General features: G+C 41.5%; 1 protein-coding gene across 1 annotated transcript in view; it reads left to right on the top strand.

Moving 5' to 3' along the window:
* plch1 (phospholipase C, eta 1) overlaps positions 1-13,138 on the top strand; it is a gene marked incomplete at both ends in the record, with an annotated part of 75,564 nt that extends 62,426 nt beyond the window's left edge. The window contains 10 exons of the mRNA XM_080429152.1: positions 2,484-2,581; positions 3,752-3,931; positions 6,350-6,457; positions 6,551-6,675; positions 7,169-7,253; positions 7,783-7,929; positions 8,283-8,362; positions 8,578-8,637; positions 9,173-9,551; positions 10,383-13,138. Of these exons, the coding sequence (XP_080285278.1) occupies positions 2,484-2,581; positions 3,752-3,931; positions 6,350-6,457; positions 6,551-6,675; positions 7,169-7,253; positions 7,783-7,929; positions 8,283-8,362; positions 8,578-8,637; positions 9,173-9,551; positions 10,383-13,138 (4,018 nt within the window). The remainder of the gene's footprint in view (positions 1-2,483; positions 2,582-3,751; positions 3,932-6,349; positions 6,458-6,550; positions 6,676-7,168; positions 7,254-7,782; positions 7,930-8,282; positions 8,363-8,577; positions 8,638-9,172; positions 9,552-10,382) is intronic.
* Positions 13,139-17,233: the final 4,095 nt, after the last annotated feature.

Below are 17,233 nucleotides of genomic sequence, written 5' to 3'. Positions count from 1 at the left end.
TATTAATAAGTATGGCGGAATACAATAAGTGTTTTGCCATTACATGGCAGGCACACTTAATAATAATAAGCTGTGTGTGCGCTGTTGTGAACAACATTCATGTTCTTTTTCTGTCCTGGACACAGGTGATTTGTAAGAAACATTGCATTTAATTACACAGGATCAGTGCTCACTAAAGATATAATTTCTTTCATCATGATTTTAAAAGTTGCATCTCCTCATTTTACCAAGTAACAGCATTGTGATCAGAGAGAATCCTGACCAGTAGAAATGTTTACAAATACCCCTACAACAGTTTATTAATGTGATCGTATTATCAGCTTACCTATGTCCATCTTTGTGCTGTGATGTCAGTGAGTTTCTCAGTCTGTCTAAAGCAAAGTGAAGCAATCAGCTACAGTATCTGTAACCTCTCTGACAGATCAACATGTCACTCCCCCTATTACCACAAACCACCCATTTATACTGTCTGCAAATTATTCTTTCCTTTTCTCTGTCACCTTCTCACTTGACGTGTGCATCTGTGGGTGTGTGTTTCTGTGAGCTGTGGGAAAATAGCTGTGTGTGTATAGCTGTGTGTGTGTGTGTGTGTGTGTGTGTGTGTGTGTGTGTGTGTGTGTGTGTGTGTGTGTGTGTGTGTGTGTGTGTGTGTGTGTGTGTGTGTGTGTGTGTGTGTGTGTGTGTGTGTGTGTGTGTGTGTGTGTGTGTGTGTGTGTGTGTGTGACACCCCTGATGTCATTGTTGTTAATGAAAACCATAGGGAGGTGTTCATTCTCGAGGTCGGCTGTACTTTTGATTACAGCTTAGCCTTAGAGGAAGCTTTCCTAACCAAAGTGCTAAAATATCATCAGCTAGAGCAGACCATCTCTCAGCTAGACTACAGATGTAAACTTTTGGTTTTTATCTTTGGTAGTCTAGGGCACGTACACAAGTTGGTTGTGAAGGGCCTTCAAATGGCCGGCCTCTCCAAAAGGAGGGCTAAACAATTAGCAAGGTACTGCTCAATGCCAGCTATTATAGGAAGCCGCTCAATTTGGAGGAGGCGTTGTTTCCTTTACCCATGATTGTTGTCCGCTGTGTTTGGCAAGTATGCCAACATTCTTTTTTGTATGTAACAATGCTCTTCCCTTTATCTGACTGCACTGGCAGTGTTTATCAGAATCAGAATCAGAATCAGGTTTATTGTCACATCACAGGTTTACAAGGTAAAAAAGTTTGTGAAATTCGTTTTTGTACATCGTCCTTTGTACATCTTGTACTTCTGTTTATGTGGACATAAATACATATTTCAAGTGTGTGTGTGTGTGTGTGTGTGTGTGTGTGTGTGTGTGTGTGTGTGTGTGTGTGTGTGTGTGTGTGTGTGTGTGTGTGTGTGTGTGCGTTTCCTCTCACTTGTTCTCTTAGGCACCATATATAGGTTCCATATGCATGTACAGTATGCATGTTCACAGGAACTGTCAGGATGCTCATTTCTGCATGGCTGCTCCTGTATTTCTGTATCTCATTGACTGTACTTGTGTTAGAAGTGTGTGTGTGTGTGTGTGTGTGTGTGTGTGTGTGTGTGTGTGTGTGTGTGTGTGTGTGTGTGTGTGTGTGTGTGTGTGTGTGTGTGTGTGTGTGTGTGTGTGTGTGTGTACGCACGTGCACAGCATCCATTCTTCTCCATATTAAGACGTTTCCCTTTGATGCTCTTTTCTGCTATTTCTAAGCTGCCACATTGATGGACAACTCCCTGTTTGTGTGTGTGTGTGTGTGTGTGTGTGTGTGTGTGTGTGTGTGTGTGTGTGTGTGTGTGTGTGTGTGTGTGTGTGTGTGTGTGTGTGTGTGTGTGTGTGTGTGTGTGTGTGTGTGTGTGTGTGTGTGTGTGTGTGTAGATGGGTTTAAATGTGTGCTAATACCTTTTCCCTCTGTCTATCCTATCGACAGTAGATACAGTATGTAATGTACTGTACTGTAGGACCTAGGAAGTACATTACATTTCTCTTTTTACAATGCGAGTGTACGGTTTCTTTATGTGAGTCAGTGTACAAATGTAACCATGGACTGAAATGAACACTGAGGATTTTACTGTGTACATTCCTGGTGTCTGATGTGTTTCCTAACCCATTCAATCCGGGAACGCATCTCTGTCATTTTAGATTTCTTTGGCTATTCAAAAATAGCAGATATATAAGCTTATAGTGCCGCGCTATAGAGCTTATAGATCTGCTATTTTTGAAAAATCGTGAAAATTTGTGCAAATCTTTGAATATATATATTTTTTTAAAGCGAACATTTGTAACTCAACTCATTTGTAACTCAAATCGCAAATTGCTTCTGGGGGTCCCTGGAACCAAGTAGTTTACAAATGTTCGCTTTAAAAAATATATATTCAAAGATTTGCACAAATGTTCACGATTTTTCTACAAGCTCATAGCGTGGCATTGAATGGGTTAAGGTGTTCTACAATGCGTGCTAACCCTGTGCTGTCTTGATTCTGTCAGGGGTGGACGGAAGCGGAGGACAATGAAACTGAGTAGAGATCTGTCAGAGCTGGTGGTATTCACCAACTCTGTGGCCTCACAGGAGTCTCTAAATGAAGGTATGAAACAAGCGTGTACTGTACATGTGCAACATGCAGTCACAAACCCACCCACACAGCCACACTCTTCCGATTATTTCGAATAATCCTTTAATTATTTTTTTTCAGTCTTCCTGCTGTCTTGAACAAAGCAAATACTGTACAATACAGACATGCAATCAAAAAGACACTTTAAAGTATGAAAACATTCAAAAAATAATACAAAAAGACAAATTAACATTATAAAACAAATAAAAGGTCCAGGCAAATTAAACAAATACATAAATGATGATTACTTGGCACGATATCTGTTGATGTATTTTTTTTTGTGTGTTTGTTATGGACTGTAGATAAGATAAGATATGATATGATAAACGGTCGGACCCGCGCGTGACACACACTCACACACACACGCGTGCGCGTGCGCGCGGCCGGACGCCCCCCCACACACACACACGCCCCCCCCACACACACGCCCCCCCCCCCCCCCACACACACACACACACGTTGGTTTAAGCACGTCCTCTGTGTGTGCTTGTGGCAGACGGCAACAGTGTAACACAGTGGGTCTATGGATTCGACGCATGCGCAGTTTGATCATTCATCCCATAGCTCGCGGGGCCATCCCACAGCTGGGCAGCCGTAACCATGGCGACATTCTTTTACATAAAAACACTAATAAACAGCTGACAGACAAAGCGAAAAACGGGCTTCGCTGTTCCGTGCACATGGTAATGGTCAATGGCTGTGTGCAAATTCAGATCAATTGCTCCAGCCACTGAGGAGAACCGTAGAGATTTGGGCTCACCACCCTCACACCACCCTCACAGAGCTTTGTCAAATTATAGGAGGATAATGGATTTGCTTTATAATGCACTTTACATTTGTGAAAATCCCAAAGTGCTACAATAAGCAAATGCATAAAAAAGAATCATCACACCACTAAAAACATCTAAGAAACTGAAACAAAACATTTAAAACATGAGGTCATGAAGCTGACCTACAAGCTCACAACGCAACACGATGCGACTGTTTTGAGCTGATGACTTGATGTATCATGTAGTCATATCATTTTACAGATTAGCGATTATTTGTTCAACTAAATCGATTAGTTCAAATAACTATGTCATCCCTACACACATTGACCTCCATGACCTCTTGATCTGTCTGCCGTGCCATTGTTTCATACAGGTACTCCATGTGACGTCCTGTCGTTCAGCGAGACCAGAGCTCAGTCACTGGTCCATCACAGGGGTGAAGAGTTCCTGGCGTTCAATGAGAGACGGCTGTCACGGATCTACCCGTCAGCCTATCGCATTGACTCGTCCAACTTCAACCCCCAGTTCTACTGGAACGTGGGCTCCCAACTGGGTGAGACGGCTGTCTGTCATTCTAAGACTCGAACCCGATTCCCGGCACATACAGTAGACCTCGTCTGTCGTTGGCCTTCGTCGGCTGTCATTTTATCATGTTTTATCTGCGGTGACATACCAGTGTCAGTGTTCAGTTGTGCACATCACACGTGTGTGTGCCATTGTCTTTGCTCAGTCCTCTGTACAAAGATAAAATAATGCGAAGAAAGGGAGTTCCACTGCACCAGGTTAACCCAATAAAGGAGAATTCCGAACTAGCCTTTTTCTTACCTTTATCTGATGTTATTACATCCTAGAATGAGTGGTACAGTAGAAAGTTTGAATAACTCCACCCCGAGTCCACCGCAGCTAAAAAACGTGAAAGATGGTCCTTGCGCTACGTACTTCGTATTTGTATCGCTCGAAAATTCAGAAAACAGAATACAGAAAACCCGGCCTCCACAGTGTTTGTGTTAGATGCGCCCCTCCGGAAGTCTCGCAAGACGAGATTTCACCAGTGATTTCATCCAAGTCCGCTTGTAAACACTACGGCGGCCCATTTGGGACAAAAACACTGTGACGAGGTTTCTGTCATTATGAACGTCAGATATCAACAAAAAAAGTAATTTGACGTTTTTAGCTGCGGTGGACTTGGGATGGAGCTATGAAAATGTTCTGCTGTACCACTCGTTCTAGGATATAATAACATCAGATAAAGGTAAGAAAAAGGCTAGTCCTGAATTCTCCTTTTAGGCAGGTCACTGGAACAGGACACAGACAGCAGCAATAAAGAACGAAGGCACTGGAGCAACTCAGGACATGACCTGATATAGCTGTACCACTGACATCGAAACATTGTCTTTGCACCTTTAATAAAAGGCTTAAATTCATCCGAGTTGCTCCAGTGGCTTTGTTCTTTATAACATTATGCAAGTATACTAAAGTAATCGGTGTTTCTTTGCCTGTGTGTGTGTGTGTATAGTTGTGTGTCTGTCAGTCTATTGGTTTGTAGGATAGAAATTTGGAGAAATATAAATGGATATGTTGACGATGGGATGAATCTGGGGATAAATTTTGTGGAATTTAACAAACCTATTGAAATGCAAAATCATGTCCGTAATGAGGTTTTCACAGATGTTTCTTTTTTTCTTTTGATTCGCATCCATAAGCCTCCACCTCTCATTTTCGTTCTGTCTCTCCGTCTCTCCGTCTCTGTGCTGTGTGCGTGTCTCAAATCCATTTCAGCTCAATTCAAAAGTTAATAAGATCATATATCTTCATATTGCTGAGACTTAAAGGCATAAGGGAGTAGGAACTAATAAAAGTTGCAATGAATAAACAACTAGTTGAGACAATGCTATAAACCAATTCCTTTCTCTAATAAATCCTCCTGAATTGGACGTCTCTGTAACAGCTGTTCTTGATCAAACCCATCTGTTTTTTTCTGTTCTCTCGCTCACACATTTATTTCTTATTCATTATTTATATTTGGTCTCCGCTTTCAGGGCGCACAGTAAATCTCAACCACTTAAGCCGTATTTTATACTTTGCCATACAACGGTGTCGCACAGAAAACATTGCAGATCTACATTATTTTATATAAATTACGTTCCTTTTTCCCGATTTCTTTTTTCACTTTTGCCTGTCATGAGTGACATTCCCCCCCCAAAAAAGCCTGGTTGAAAGTGCTTAATTTACATCGCACGACTACATGTACTCAAATGTACCATTTGAGTACGTACGTCTATATTCCATCCGTATGTACTCAAATGTTAAATGTTTATAATTTAACAGTGAAACAGTCTGCCATGGATCCATGTTTTTTACATAATGCAATATGTTTGATAACGTGAGTGATACTCACATTAAAGCTGTAAAAAAAAAAGAATTACCCTATCTGTCGTGTCTATCAAATTCATGCAATTTGAACATAATTCAGCACTGTGTGTTTCAAGTTTCAATTCAATTGTCCAATGTGTGGCCCTTCCCTCACTTGTCCCTCGAAGTCAGTATGGCCCCCTTGAAAAAAATGCTGCCCACCCCTGCATTAACCCCCTTCTGTTTCCGCTCTACATGAAATAAAACTAAAAAAATCAACAAGCTCACAACGCGTTATGAGCTTGTAGGTCAGCTGTTTTTGCTGATCATTTGCCCCAGAATTAGGATGCTATGGATCAAGTGGTAAAGAAGGCTTTAGTGAAAGCTTGTGTGAATTTATACTGTAAATAACAATGAATATAAAGCCTAATGCTCAATATAAGATATGAATTGTGCTATTCTGTGATGAGATTCAGACTGTATATACCGGTAATAAAGTGACTAATATTCGAATGTCTAGAATATCTAGATACAATTATGATTCATAATGATTAATAACGGTTTATGTGGCCAAATAAACATCTCATGTCTTTCTGTCTTTTTCTCTGCCTTTGTGTAGTTTCTCTGAATTACCAGACAGAGGGCAGGATGATGCAACTCAACAGAGCTAAGTTCATGGTAAACGGAGGTAGTGGCTATGTCCTCAAACCTCCGCCCATGTGTAAAGGTATAGTGAATCATACCTGTGCATGTACATACACATCACCACATTGTCAAACACCATCTGTCCTGCTCTAAAGTCTGATACCTCCAACTCCAGGTTCATTCAATCCATTCTCTGATGACCCGCTTCCAGCCTGCCCAAAGAAACGGCTCATTCTCAAGATCATTAGTGGACAGCAGCTGCCCAAACCACCAGATTCCATGCTTGGGGATCGTGGAGAGGTACACGTTTACTCAAACACACAATTATTACATAATCGTCTTAATTGCAATTATTTGAGATATTCGCAATTATTTTTGCATAATCGTCATAATCGTTTCCATGTTGAAAAATGGTCAAACATTTTCAAATATAAAAAAAAAGCAGAAATAGCAGATCTACAACCTTACAACATGTCACTTCGTGACGCGTTGTAAGCTTGTAGATCAGCTATTTCTGCTTTTTTTACAAAATTATTAGATATGTCAATAATTTCTTTGTGTATATATTTGTCATATCTGTCATATTATTACGGAGCCTAAACGGCTTCATATGTTCCAGTGTTCAATGCCAAACACACAATTAAATTGTTAATCGCAATTAATCGTCAACTTAAATGAGTAATCGTGATAGCCCTAATAGTACAGTACATACACAGATAACAGATAATAATTTTTACAGTGTAATTGCAGAATTGTGCTGCATTTAATGATTTTGTTTGTCTCTCTCCATCAGATTATTGACCCCTTTGTTGAGGTGGAGATCATTGGCCTGCCTGTTGATTGCTGCAAAGAACAAACACGGGTTGTGGATGATAATGGTAAGACACATGCACACATGCATGCACATGAACACACACGCACAGCCACACACAGGCTAAAAGGACAACACAAACACGTTATATATTCCTTGATTACTGGAATACCCAGGAGGCTATTTGCTTCATAACCACTGGGTTTTACTTTTAATGCTACATTTTTCATTTTTCTGTATGTCTGACAGGATAGCATATTATTAGTAGTTGTTGGAACGCACTCTTCAGTATACTCTAAGACTATATCTATACTATACTATACTAACTATACTAATCAATATGTATTTATTCTACCTGTTGTCGATATCAATCTCTATAGTCTATAATGTAATTGTATATTGTATGTAGTTTCCAGCTATAATGAGAAGATATTTCTAAATTACTTGTACATTTTTATTGTTAACAGTTGCATTATCATAGCTATTCAGTGTAATGCACCAACCTCACCGAGACAAATGTCTTGATTGTGCAAACATACCTGGCAATAACAATAATTCTGCTTCTGAATCAATGTGCGTGTCTGTGCGTCCCCTAGGTTTTAACCCAGTGTGGGAGGAGACCTTATCCTTCACACTCCACATGGCTGAGGTCGCTCTGGTGCGTTTTCTCGTCTGGGACCACGACCCTATTGGACGAGACTTTGTTGGCCAACGGACTGTTGCCCTCAGCAGCCTTATGCCTGGTCTGTGCAGCATTTCATTTTTGTGCATTCAGTTGTATAGACGTTTTGAGTGTGTATGCATAAGGGGCCCGAGGTGTTGTCACTGTCCATTAGAATCATTGTGGATATGCTACTGTAGACAGACGTACATGCACAAACATACTGACTCATATGATATCCCCCATGGCACTTAACAGTTATATTACTATATATTCTTGTCAACATAACCAGCTGTTTCGAAGCCCTGTCTGTGGGCAAATGCAGCTTGACATGGCCAACATACGACCTCTGATATCTCTGTTTGATCTGGTTATCTCACTCTGTCATATTCTTCGTCTCTCCGTCTCTCTTTTTCTCCCCATCTCTGACAACAGGTTACAGGCATGTTTACTTGGAGGGCTTGACTGAGGCTTCTATCTTTGTGCATGTAACAGTGCAAGACATCTATGGAAAGGTGGGTGTTGTGTAATGTAATGTTTACAACTTCTTTTTTTATCCTTAAGGTTAGGAGATTCAGAGAGGGGTTATACCCTCTCTGAATCTCTTTTCACAATTGAAAGTACAATCTGGAGGCACACCGAAAAGTTGTCAAAATAGCATCTCACATAATATGATTTCTTTCTCTTGCTTCATTTAAAGCTAAGCTTTTTTGACCCTTTGTCTTTCTAGTGGAACCCTCTAGTCCTGAATCCCAGCTTTACAATAATGCACTTTCTAGGATCTAATAAGGTATCCTGATCCTTGTAGGGTCTATGTGTGGTCTGACATGGCACCTGAATGCATGAAAAATATGTTTTGTGTTTTTCTATATACTTTTTTTTTTGCATGATATTAAACCATCTACATATGCCATACACTTTGCTCGAATATCTGCTGCTTGTTTGAACTTATTTGGAGGAGCCATACATGCATGTGCACTAAAATACCTGCAATTATATGTTTTTGGTTGTTTTCATTTGATTTTTGTTGATGCTTGTCAAACATGCATGCATAATGTATAATGCCTTAATACTGATTGCTATCGTGTGGTGATTTGGAAGTAAAATGGCGCCATCTATAGGCTAGCTAAAACATTGCATTCTTGAATTAAGATGAACAGTGAACACTAGTGCAGTTCATTCATGTATAAATGCATTAATGTTCAATCTATTTGATCTCAGTTGTGCAAATGTGCATGTTACTGTATGTGGAATATATTTTTGTGTAGCATAATTCTTATTCCTCTCTGACATAATCTTTTCCCCGCTCTTCTTCCTGCTCTCAGGGACATCAGCTGCGTGGTTTCAGAGGGTTGTTTAACCGTTCCTCTAAGTCCTCTGTGGACACCAGCTCTGGTGCTATGCTGAGAAAGCGCTCTATCAGTGACCATCTCCTGCGCCGCACAGCCAGCGCCCCAGCCAAGGGACGCAAGAAAACCAAAATGGCCCTAGCAGAGTCACTCGCTTCCATGTCGGATGGGAAGATCAGCACAGCCGTGGAGGCTAGAGGAGAGGGAGGGAACGAGGGAGCAGTGGAAAGGCGTACCCTGGCCCGACCCCCCCTTACCCATAGACCCATCTCTATGCCCCTGGAAAGGCTGCTGCAAGGGCAGCTTTCGCTCTGTTCCCCTGACAAGGAGCAGCGTGATTTGGACAGTGTCATTGGTGGGTAACACACTCTGGTCCTGTGAAAACTTAGATAAACACTGAAGCAACAGCCATGCAAATCAGATGGGAAAAGGATCTGTTTAAGATATAGATTAAAGATAAATAAATAATTGTACGTTTGTGTATAAATTCCCCCAATGCAAACACAACAAACAAACAAACTAACTGTGCTTGTTTCAATTTCTAATGATTTGAATTTAAATGTCTTTGTTTGATTCTTGCCATGAACTGTTTTGCACTTTAACTAACATGAAATGTTCAATTGTTATATTTAGTACCTCAGCTACTTTCTCTTACCTAACCTTCTCCAAAAAGCTTCATGTGACCTGACAGGCTGCATGCTATTTTTTACCTCATACTTTAACTCGACTTTTCTGTCCCTTCTTCACTCTGTTGTGCTTCTTTATAATAGAGAACTGACTAGGATATCCCAGCAGGTAATCTAAAATGCATATTGTGCAAAGGTTGCCTCACTCAGAAACCAGTGTTACCAGTGTTGTGTCACCCAAGTTATTTTGTTGTACAGTGCTCTGAGAGTACTGCTATTGTGATTTGATCCCATTTGACCATCTCTTCCCTAAACTGATTATCCAGAATGTGGATGTTTCCTTCTGTTGCCTACACGGCCTCATTCGTGATTCTCCCTTTTTTTGTTTTACATGGTGGTACATTCCATTTGTCTGTTTATTGCTAATGGTTTGTGTTGGCTGGACTGAACGTGTCAGTTAATTGTTGGTTGGCTTGGTGTTCTACATTTCATGGTAAAATGCATGGCTACAATGCATGGCTACATCAAATCTTTTTTTTCTTCTTTTTTTGTCGTTATAGGTACGTTTGACCGGCCTAGGTCTTCCTCTGTGGATCTCCTCATTGAATCATCAGCATGCCTTGAACCCAGAGTCTCCACCCCTTTGAAGAAATACAGCTATAGAAAAAAAGAGCCCGACCAATCAGATGAAACGTCGTATCTGGTTATTGGTGGAGGAGATGCAAGACGTGTCAACGACTACCCCAGAAGCCAATCACAGGTCACAGTAAATGGAAACTGCAAAGCACAGATCAATTCCACAGGCACACAGACGCATCCTGTCAGCGTACCCCCTGAGAACACCCACAGGCGTCTAAATAAACCAGAGACATCATCGAACAGCACAACTTTCACTGTTGCACCTTCCATCTCCTCATCTTCCTCTTCTGCCCCTGGTTTTGTGGCACCTCTCTCCCCTATCAACATGGATCACTCTGATCTGAAGATCCCAAGGTCCTTACAGGACAGCGCCATCTCCAGACTAATTGATGCTGTTTCCCTGAGCAATGAAAATGATACCCATGGCTCCATCTCTGCTCTAATTGGGCAATTTGATATCACTGTTGATCAGAATGATCATTCCACATTATCGAATGGCGATCTGAACATTGACCAACATGTCCTCGGTGCCCCCTCCCATTACTCCACTCAAATTGCTGGCACCCCAAACCAGCCAAACTTCAAGACTACCATCCCACAGAAGACACTGCAAGATTTCATGTCTCCTCTCAAGACCAGCAAAACATCCAATCCTCCAGGAACAATGGAAGGGCATGTCAGTCCTCAAAAAGCAGCACAAAAGGCCAACTATACAGATCACGAGCTCATTTCACCACGGAAGACTCCCCGGGCTGATCAGTCTGTCCCTCCACTCTTTTCCAGCCCAGAGACTGCAGAGCAAGAGGATGTCTACACCATTCTGGACGAGGAGGTGCTCTCACCTACAACCGCGTACGCGCTGCAGCAGCAGACAATCTGTCTCCGAGCACTCTCCACAGGGATTGTGTCCTCAAGTAGCTTGGGGTCCTCCCCAGCAAAGGTCCATCAGCGTTTGGAGACAGATGCTACTCAGGCCTGGCATAATGTTCAAACACGGAGGGGTGAGGAGGCAGAGGAGAGCGTGTATGAGGAGGTACGTGATCCTCCGGGAATGATATCTGAACTGGAGTGGGGGACATCAAGGACATATATGGCCCCTTCCGTAGACAATGATCATTCCCACTTTTACCATAACACAGCAGAAGGTGGCTCGATGGAAGTGGAGATAAACGTGGATGAGGATCCACTGGAGATGATGCTGACCTCAGCACAGCATGATGGCGTGTGGGGAGGAATCACAAGCCCGACCAAACGGCATGCCATTTACCAGAGGAATGAATCCACGTCTAACTGCTCACAGCAAAATCCCCCTTCATCATGCCAAGCTATTCAACATCAGCACGTATCACACGCTTCTCATGTACAACATTCACAAAGTGCACCCAATCACCACCAGCTCCCATCTGGCTCCCACCAGTCTCTGTTTCACAGACCTCCCAAATCCAGTGCATTTCGACAGAACAGTTACCCAACTACCCAGAACAAACCTGACTCATTTGACCACAACGGAGGCTTTAACAGGTCCTACAACCAACAGAGGAGTTACAATGGCATCCATGCCCCAACCAGGTGCTACCAGGACAGACAAGGGGACAAACGGATGATTAAGGAGGGGACAGAACGCTTCCACAATGGCTCATCCTCCTCCGAGCGTCTCCCTGACCTATCGGCTTCACATGCGAGTCTATCTAAAGAGAGAAATGTGTATTCCCCTTATTCTGACTGTGATGCAGTGTACAACCAGGTGGACTACAGCCGCTTCACCCCTTCATCTTCTCACTATGCTCAGACACAGAGCCAGACGCAGACACACACCCAAACACAGCCACAGACACAAACGTTTTCACATATGAATAATAAGCACCAATCACAGACTCACACTGATGCTCCATTGCAGACCTATTCACACCCATACACAGCTCTTCCTCAGCCTGGTCCTGTTTCCTCCAAAGGTACCAGCGCCTGTAGTAAGTCCAAGTCCCTGGGAGACTTGACCTCTGAAGATATATCGTGCAATTTCCAGGGCAAATATCACATAATCAGCCGCAGTTTCATCACGTCCCACAAGCAGGATCACAGGAGGAAGATGGGGGGTCTGGGTCACGGTGAAAATCCACAGTCTGCTCCTGACTCGCTTACAGAGCAGTTGCGCAAACTGGTGAGCCTGGAGGGGGATGAGAGTGACAAAGACAGGCCCCTGTCCCCCCAGCTTCCCCAGGTGGCCGAACCCCCACACCCGCAGAACTCAGACGTAATTCCCTCTGCGTCCAGGGATATCGATGATTCCCCTCCACCACTCACCCGTCGCCTGTCTTCCAGGAGCCAAAGCCGCGTGCGTCACATCAACAGTCGTGCCCGTGAAAGACAGCAGGAGGCTCAGAAACCCCGTGCAGCAGCAGCAGGGATCAACGGCACCGCCAACATCGGTGGGGTGGTGTTACGGAATAAACCAGGCTCTCAGAACCCGCCAGCTAACAGGCACTCTACTGGCTCTTACATAGCGGGCTACCTGGGTCACCTGGAGGACAGGGGTCTTCCCGAGGGAGCTTGCACATCGTTACGCTATGGATATGGGGACCACTTTGGCGATCATTACTATACAGACGATTCACTGCTGCCTGCAGACTCTTCCTGCTCTCCCTCAGAGCCCGAGGTCTACTTTCTGCTCAGACTGTAGTTTTAATACCTGGTTACAAACCTTAATGGATAAGTAATTAAAGGCAAAATAGAAAAAAAGATTGTAGATAAGTGCAACTACACTGTAAGACAGAAGATATGGATTTAGATGGAGAAATGTTGAAATAATTAGTTCCCACTAATTTCCATTATAATGGTAAAATAAATTGAATTATTGGCTATTTCTCCAAAAGAATGATCCTCTGTAAAATATTACTGGGGCATCACATATACTTTATGGATGGATCTGAGAGCTTGTTCTTCCGCTAACAGATATTCACTAGTCTTTAGGGAAGGACTCTTAACCCCATTTCCCTGTCTGGCAGTGTATTGTCTATGTTCTGTTCGGTGTGTTACTGTACTTGGGAACTTTGTTTCCTGTAAAACTATTTTCAAGACTGATTGTACAAATTATTGTACTGTTTGTCCCTGTGATGTACTTCCTGTTTAACCTATTGACATTTAACTGAAGCAAAAGAAGAAAAGATATGTTTTAAGCACAAAGAAAAATTACCTTTGTATCTTGTGTCGTATAATTAAACAACTACTTTAAAAGATGGGTTCTATACTATACTATAAAGATCATATTACATTAAGTCTTCCCTCTCCTTTTAGTGGTATTTCTATATTTGTGTTGTTTGTACACATTCTGCACATTTTGTTTTTATTCTGTTTTTTTTTTTTTGCATGTTAATTGTGTACATGTCATTGTCAAGCATGACTATGCAACAATCTATACAGTACACATTGCAGTTCCCTGCTACCTTTGCACAGGATTAATAGCTGTATTGGATGCAATAGAGGACATTTCACAGATGTATTGAAGGGATACTGTAGGCTTGCTTGCACTGGGTGCAATACACTAGACTTGCTTGTTTCCACTTGTTGCTTTCTAAAGTTTGAAACACACATATTTTAAACATTTGGAGTGTAAAGGTTTTTATTTTTGTAATTACTTTGATACAAACGGCATAAAAGAGCTTTTGTTGGCACTGGTTATTTAATTTTGTATTACAGAAAACAGTGAGATACTCAATTGGAATTAAAACTGTACAGAAAGGCAAACGTTTAAGACAGGACAAGGCTTTTTCTTTTCTTTTCAGTGTTAACCTCATCCTTTCCTTTGTATAGCTGCTCAAGGACTGTGAGCATTTTCCTACAAATGTAATGAAATATTGAAATGAATATGATTTGAACAAAAACTAAACGTGTTTATCTTCTTATCTTCCTTACTTGGATGAATTATGTATGGGGGGGTGGTAGTTAAAGGTTGAAGTGTCTTGCTCGAGGACACCTCGACACATTGCTGGAGCTTTCCACTCTGATTCAAAGTGCACCATACAAAAAGACTCACAAATAAATAAATATGAGTAGTCACTGATTCATAGGAGTGCGCTGTAATGAATTAACATTGTGAGTTCAATTATACTATATTAAAAGTATGGGGGGGAGGGTGTTAGTCTATACTTCACAGTTTGGAACCATTTTTAGACTTTAGTGAAGTTTAGTCAAATCTAGTGTATTTCACGTAGTTACTGTCATAATATGGCACATGTACATTTCAGTTAACATGCATTGTAAAATAGGGATAGTGAAAGGAAGGAAAGGACTGTATGTAATGGTTCATGGTTGGCAGTGTTCGCCTTGGTGTGTCCACACAAAACACTCGGATGCAGTCTTCAGTTTAAACTTTACTTAGTATATGCAGCAGCACAGTAACAGCACAGGCACATGGCAATAGTAGGGGTATGTGTGGTCTAAAGAAAGGAGATGAATGCATACAGTATAGATTTTAGCAATTATAACATAGAATACCATACCATAATTATAGAGGAAAATAATACATTCATCATCGCACAAAGGAAATATCTGCATTAGCACATGGTCTGTTTCCCATTAACCAAACAATTAGGCTCAACACAAACATGACTTATGACTTGACTTTAACATCAATCTCTGCTGATCAGCATTAAACCAAACAAATATAGCACTGAACACTCACTTTTGATTATCATGAACCTCAGCTGGTACATAAGTTGAGGGTGGTATCAATTCAGCACTCCACTGTGCTCTTGAGGGCCTTTGCAACATGCATGGTTTTACATTTCATTGCCTGAAAACGAGTCTTTTAACGTTAATGTGAAAGTATAATTTCAGAATTTTTTGAAATCATGAAATTGCAATAGTTAAAGGGGTATTTGACTATGACACTTAAGAAAATTTCTTGGGTCATTTTATCATAAGACAGACTTTTGTGTGTGCACCCCACCCCATGGTTTATAGTTACTTGATTCAATATTTAGATATTTGATATTCATTTCTGCTCAAAATGCCACACATCATGAACACAGTGTCTGATTTCCGTGAAACTTTGCACGCATATTACCAGTACGCCAAGGAAAAACCTCCACCCAAATCTTTCAAATCTGCCTCATGGTGGCACTATAACAGCCCACTTCACGTTTTGGCCTATAACTCTTGAACCATATAAGTCATACAATCAAAATCGTTTTACTATAGATTCCTTGGATCATAATACAATGGCCCGGCCATTTGTGCCAGACTAGATTTCTCACCATTTCGTGTTTTCTTCAAAACACACTTTTTGAACTACTCCAACAGATTTTGTCCAAAACTCACACAAATTGATACACATGCTCTCTGTCGAGATCAAAATGTATCTGTCAGATTTTTCAGGATCCATTCAAATTGGCTATGACTGCCTTCCAAATTTCACTGGACCTGGGTAGGTAACCCGGCCTGGTGAGGAGCACACTTTTCCAGTTGGGTTTTGTTCTAACTCAGGTAGGGTTACCTCAAAGTCTGAGGCCCCCTCCTGCTAGAGTGGCTAGACTAATGGTGTCCTGTCCTTGACACATTACAGGTGTATTACAGGTGCATGCTAAATCATTTTGATCACTTGAAGGATTGCTAATACCGAGAGGGTGTAGTGAAAGGTTATATGACTATAATAGACAGATCCTCCAATTACTGTCTGTACATGTAGGCCTACCACTCTGAATCCATATGGCTGCTGGCCATCACTCATAATAACTGCACATGGTTTGGATTGGGTATGTAGCCTATATGCAATAATGCTTATGGTCCATGACTAGATCAAACTTTGTGCCCCATGCACAAGATCTAACATGCTGGTAAACAAGAGCAGGCCTGCACTCCTTTGGTTTTGGCTCCTCGACATTGTAACTACAATAAAAAATGAAAATGAAAACAGAGAAATAAAGTAGCAAGATAAAATAAAATATTCACAATAGGCCTAATCATATCAATTCAAAGGGCTTTATTGGCATGAGAAAACATACGTTTACATATCACACCCTGCGGCGCCAAGGGGCAGGTGCTGTGTGCATGGGTCCTAGCCTAGATCTGTGTGTGTGTGTGTGTGTGTGTGTGTGTGTGTGTGTGTGTACACCCTCATGTGACAAAGATCATAAGATGCATCAAACTGATTTTTTATATTCCGATACAGGTCGAGTGGGCACCTAAATATGAAATTGGCATTTTTTTCCAGAATGGTCAGAAATGGTAACCTGACCCCGCCAAATGGAAGAAGCTTGCGACACACATTTTGTTTACCGCCCCCATCTGGCTGAGTCAGGTTACAGAAATGGTCGGAAATAATAAAAAATCTGACCTAAATTCTAATTCTTGTTTATGCCCAAACTGACTGGCTATCCACAGGTTTTGTAGCAATGTGTAGCAGCACTTGTAGAAATATTAGGCCTTAAATGTCACTGATTAGATGTAGTCCCCCCCCCCCCCCCCCGTTTATACAAATAAATGTAAATATAAAATATAACATGTAAAAAAAATGGTGCCCAGAGTTCTCAGGTGCCCACTCTTCTTTTTTTCTTTTTTCTTTTTTTTGTTACATTTAAAATTGTGACATTTGTCCGGTGGTGGTAGTGGCCTACATTTGCTTAAGTAGTCCTACTGTACAATTTGTTTTAGGTACTTTTACTTTGCTGGAGTATTTAAAATACTTTTACTTTTACTCCACTAGGCCTACATCTCAGAGGTTAAGCCACAAATGTTATACTTTTACTCCACTACAATTATTTGAAAACTTTAGGTA

Source organism: Gymnoscopelus braueri, assembly GCF_963280865.1.
Source record: "Gymnoscopelus braueri genome assembly, chromosome: 5".
Taxonomy (NCBI): domain Eukaryota; kingdom Metazoa; phylum Chordata; class Actinopteri; order Myctophiformes; family Myctophidae; genus Gymnoscopelus; species Gymnoscopelus braueri.
This window is presented reverse-complemented; position numbering and strand designations above follow the sequence as displayed.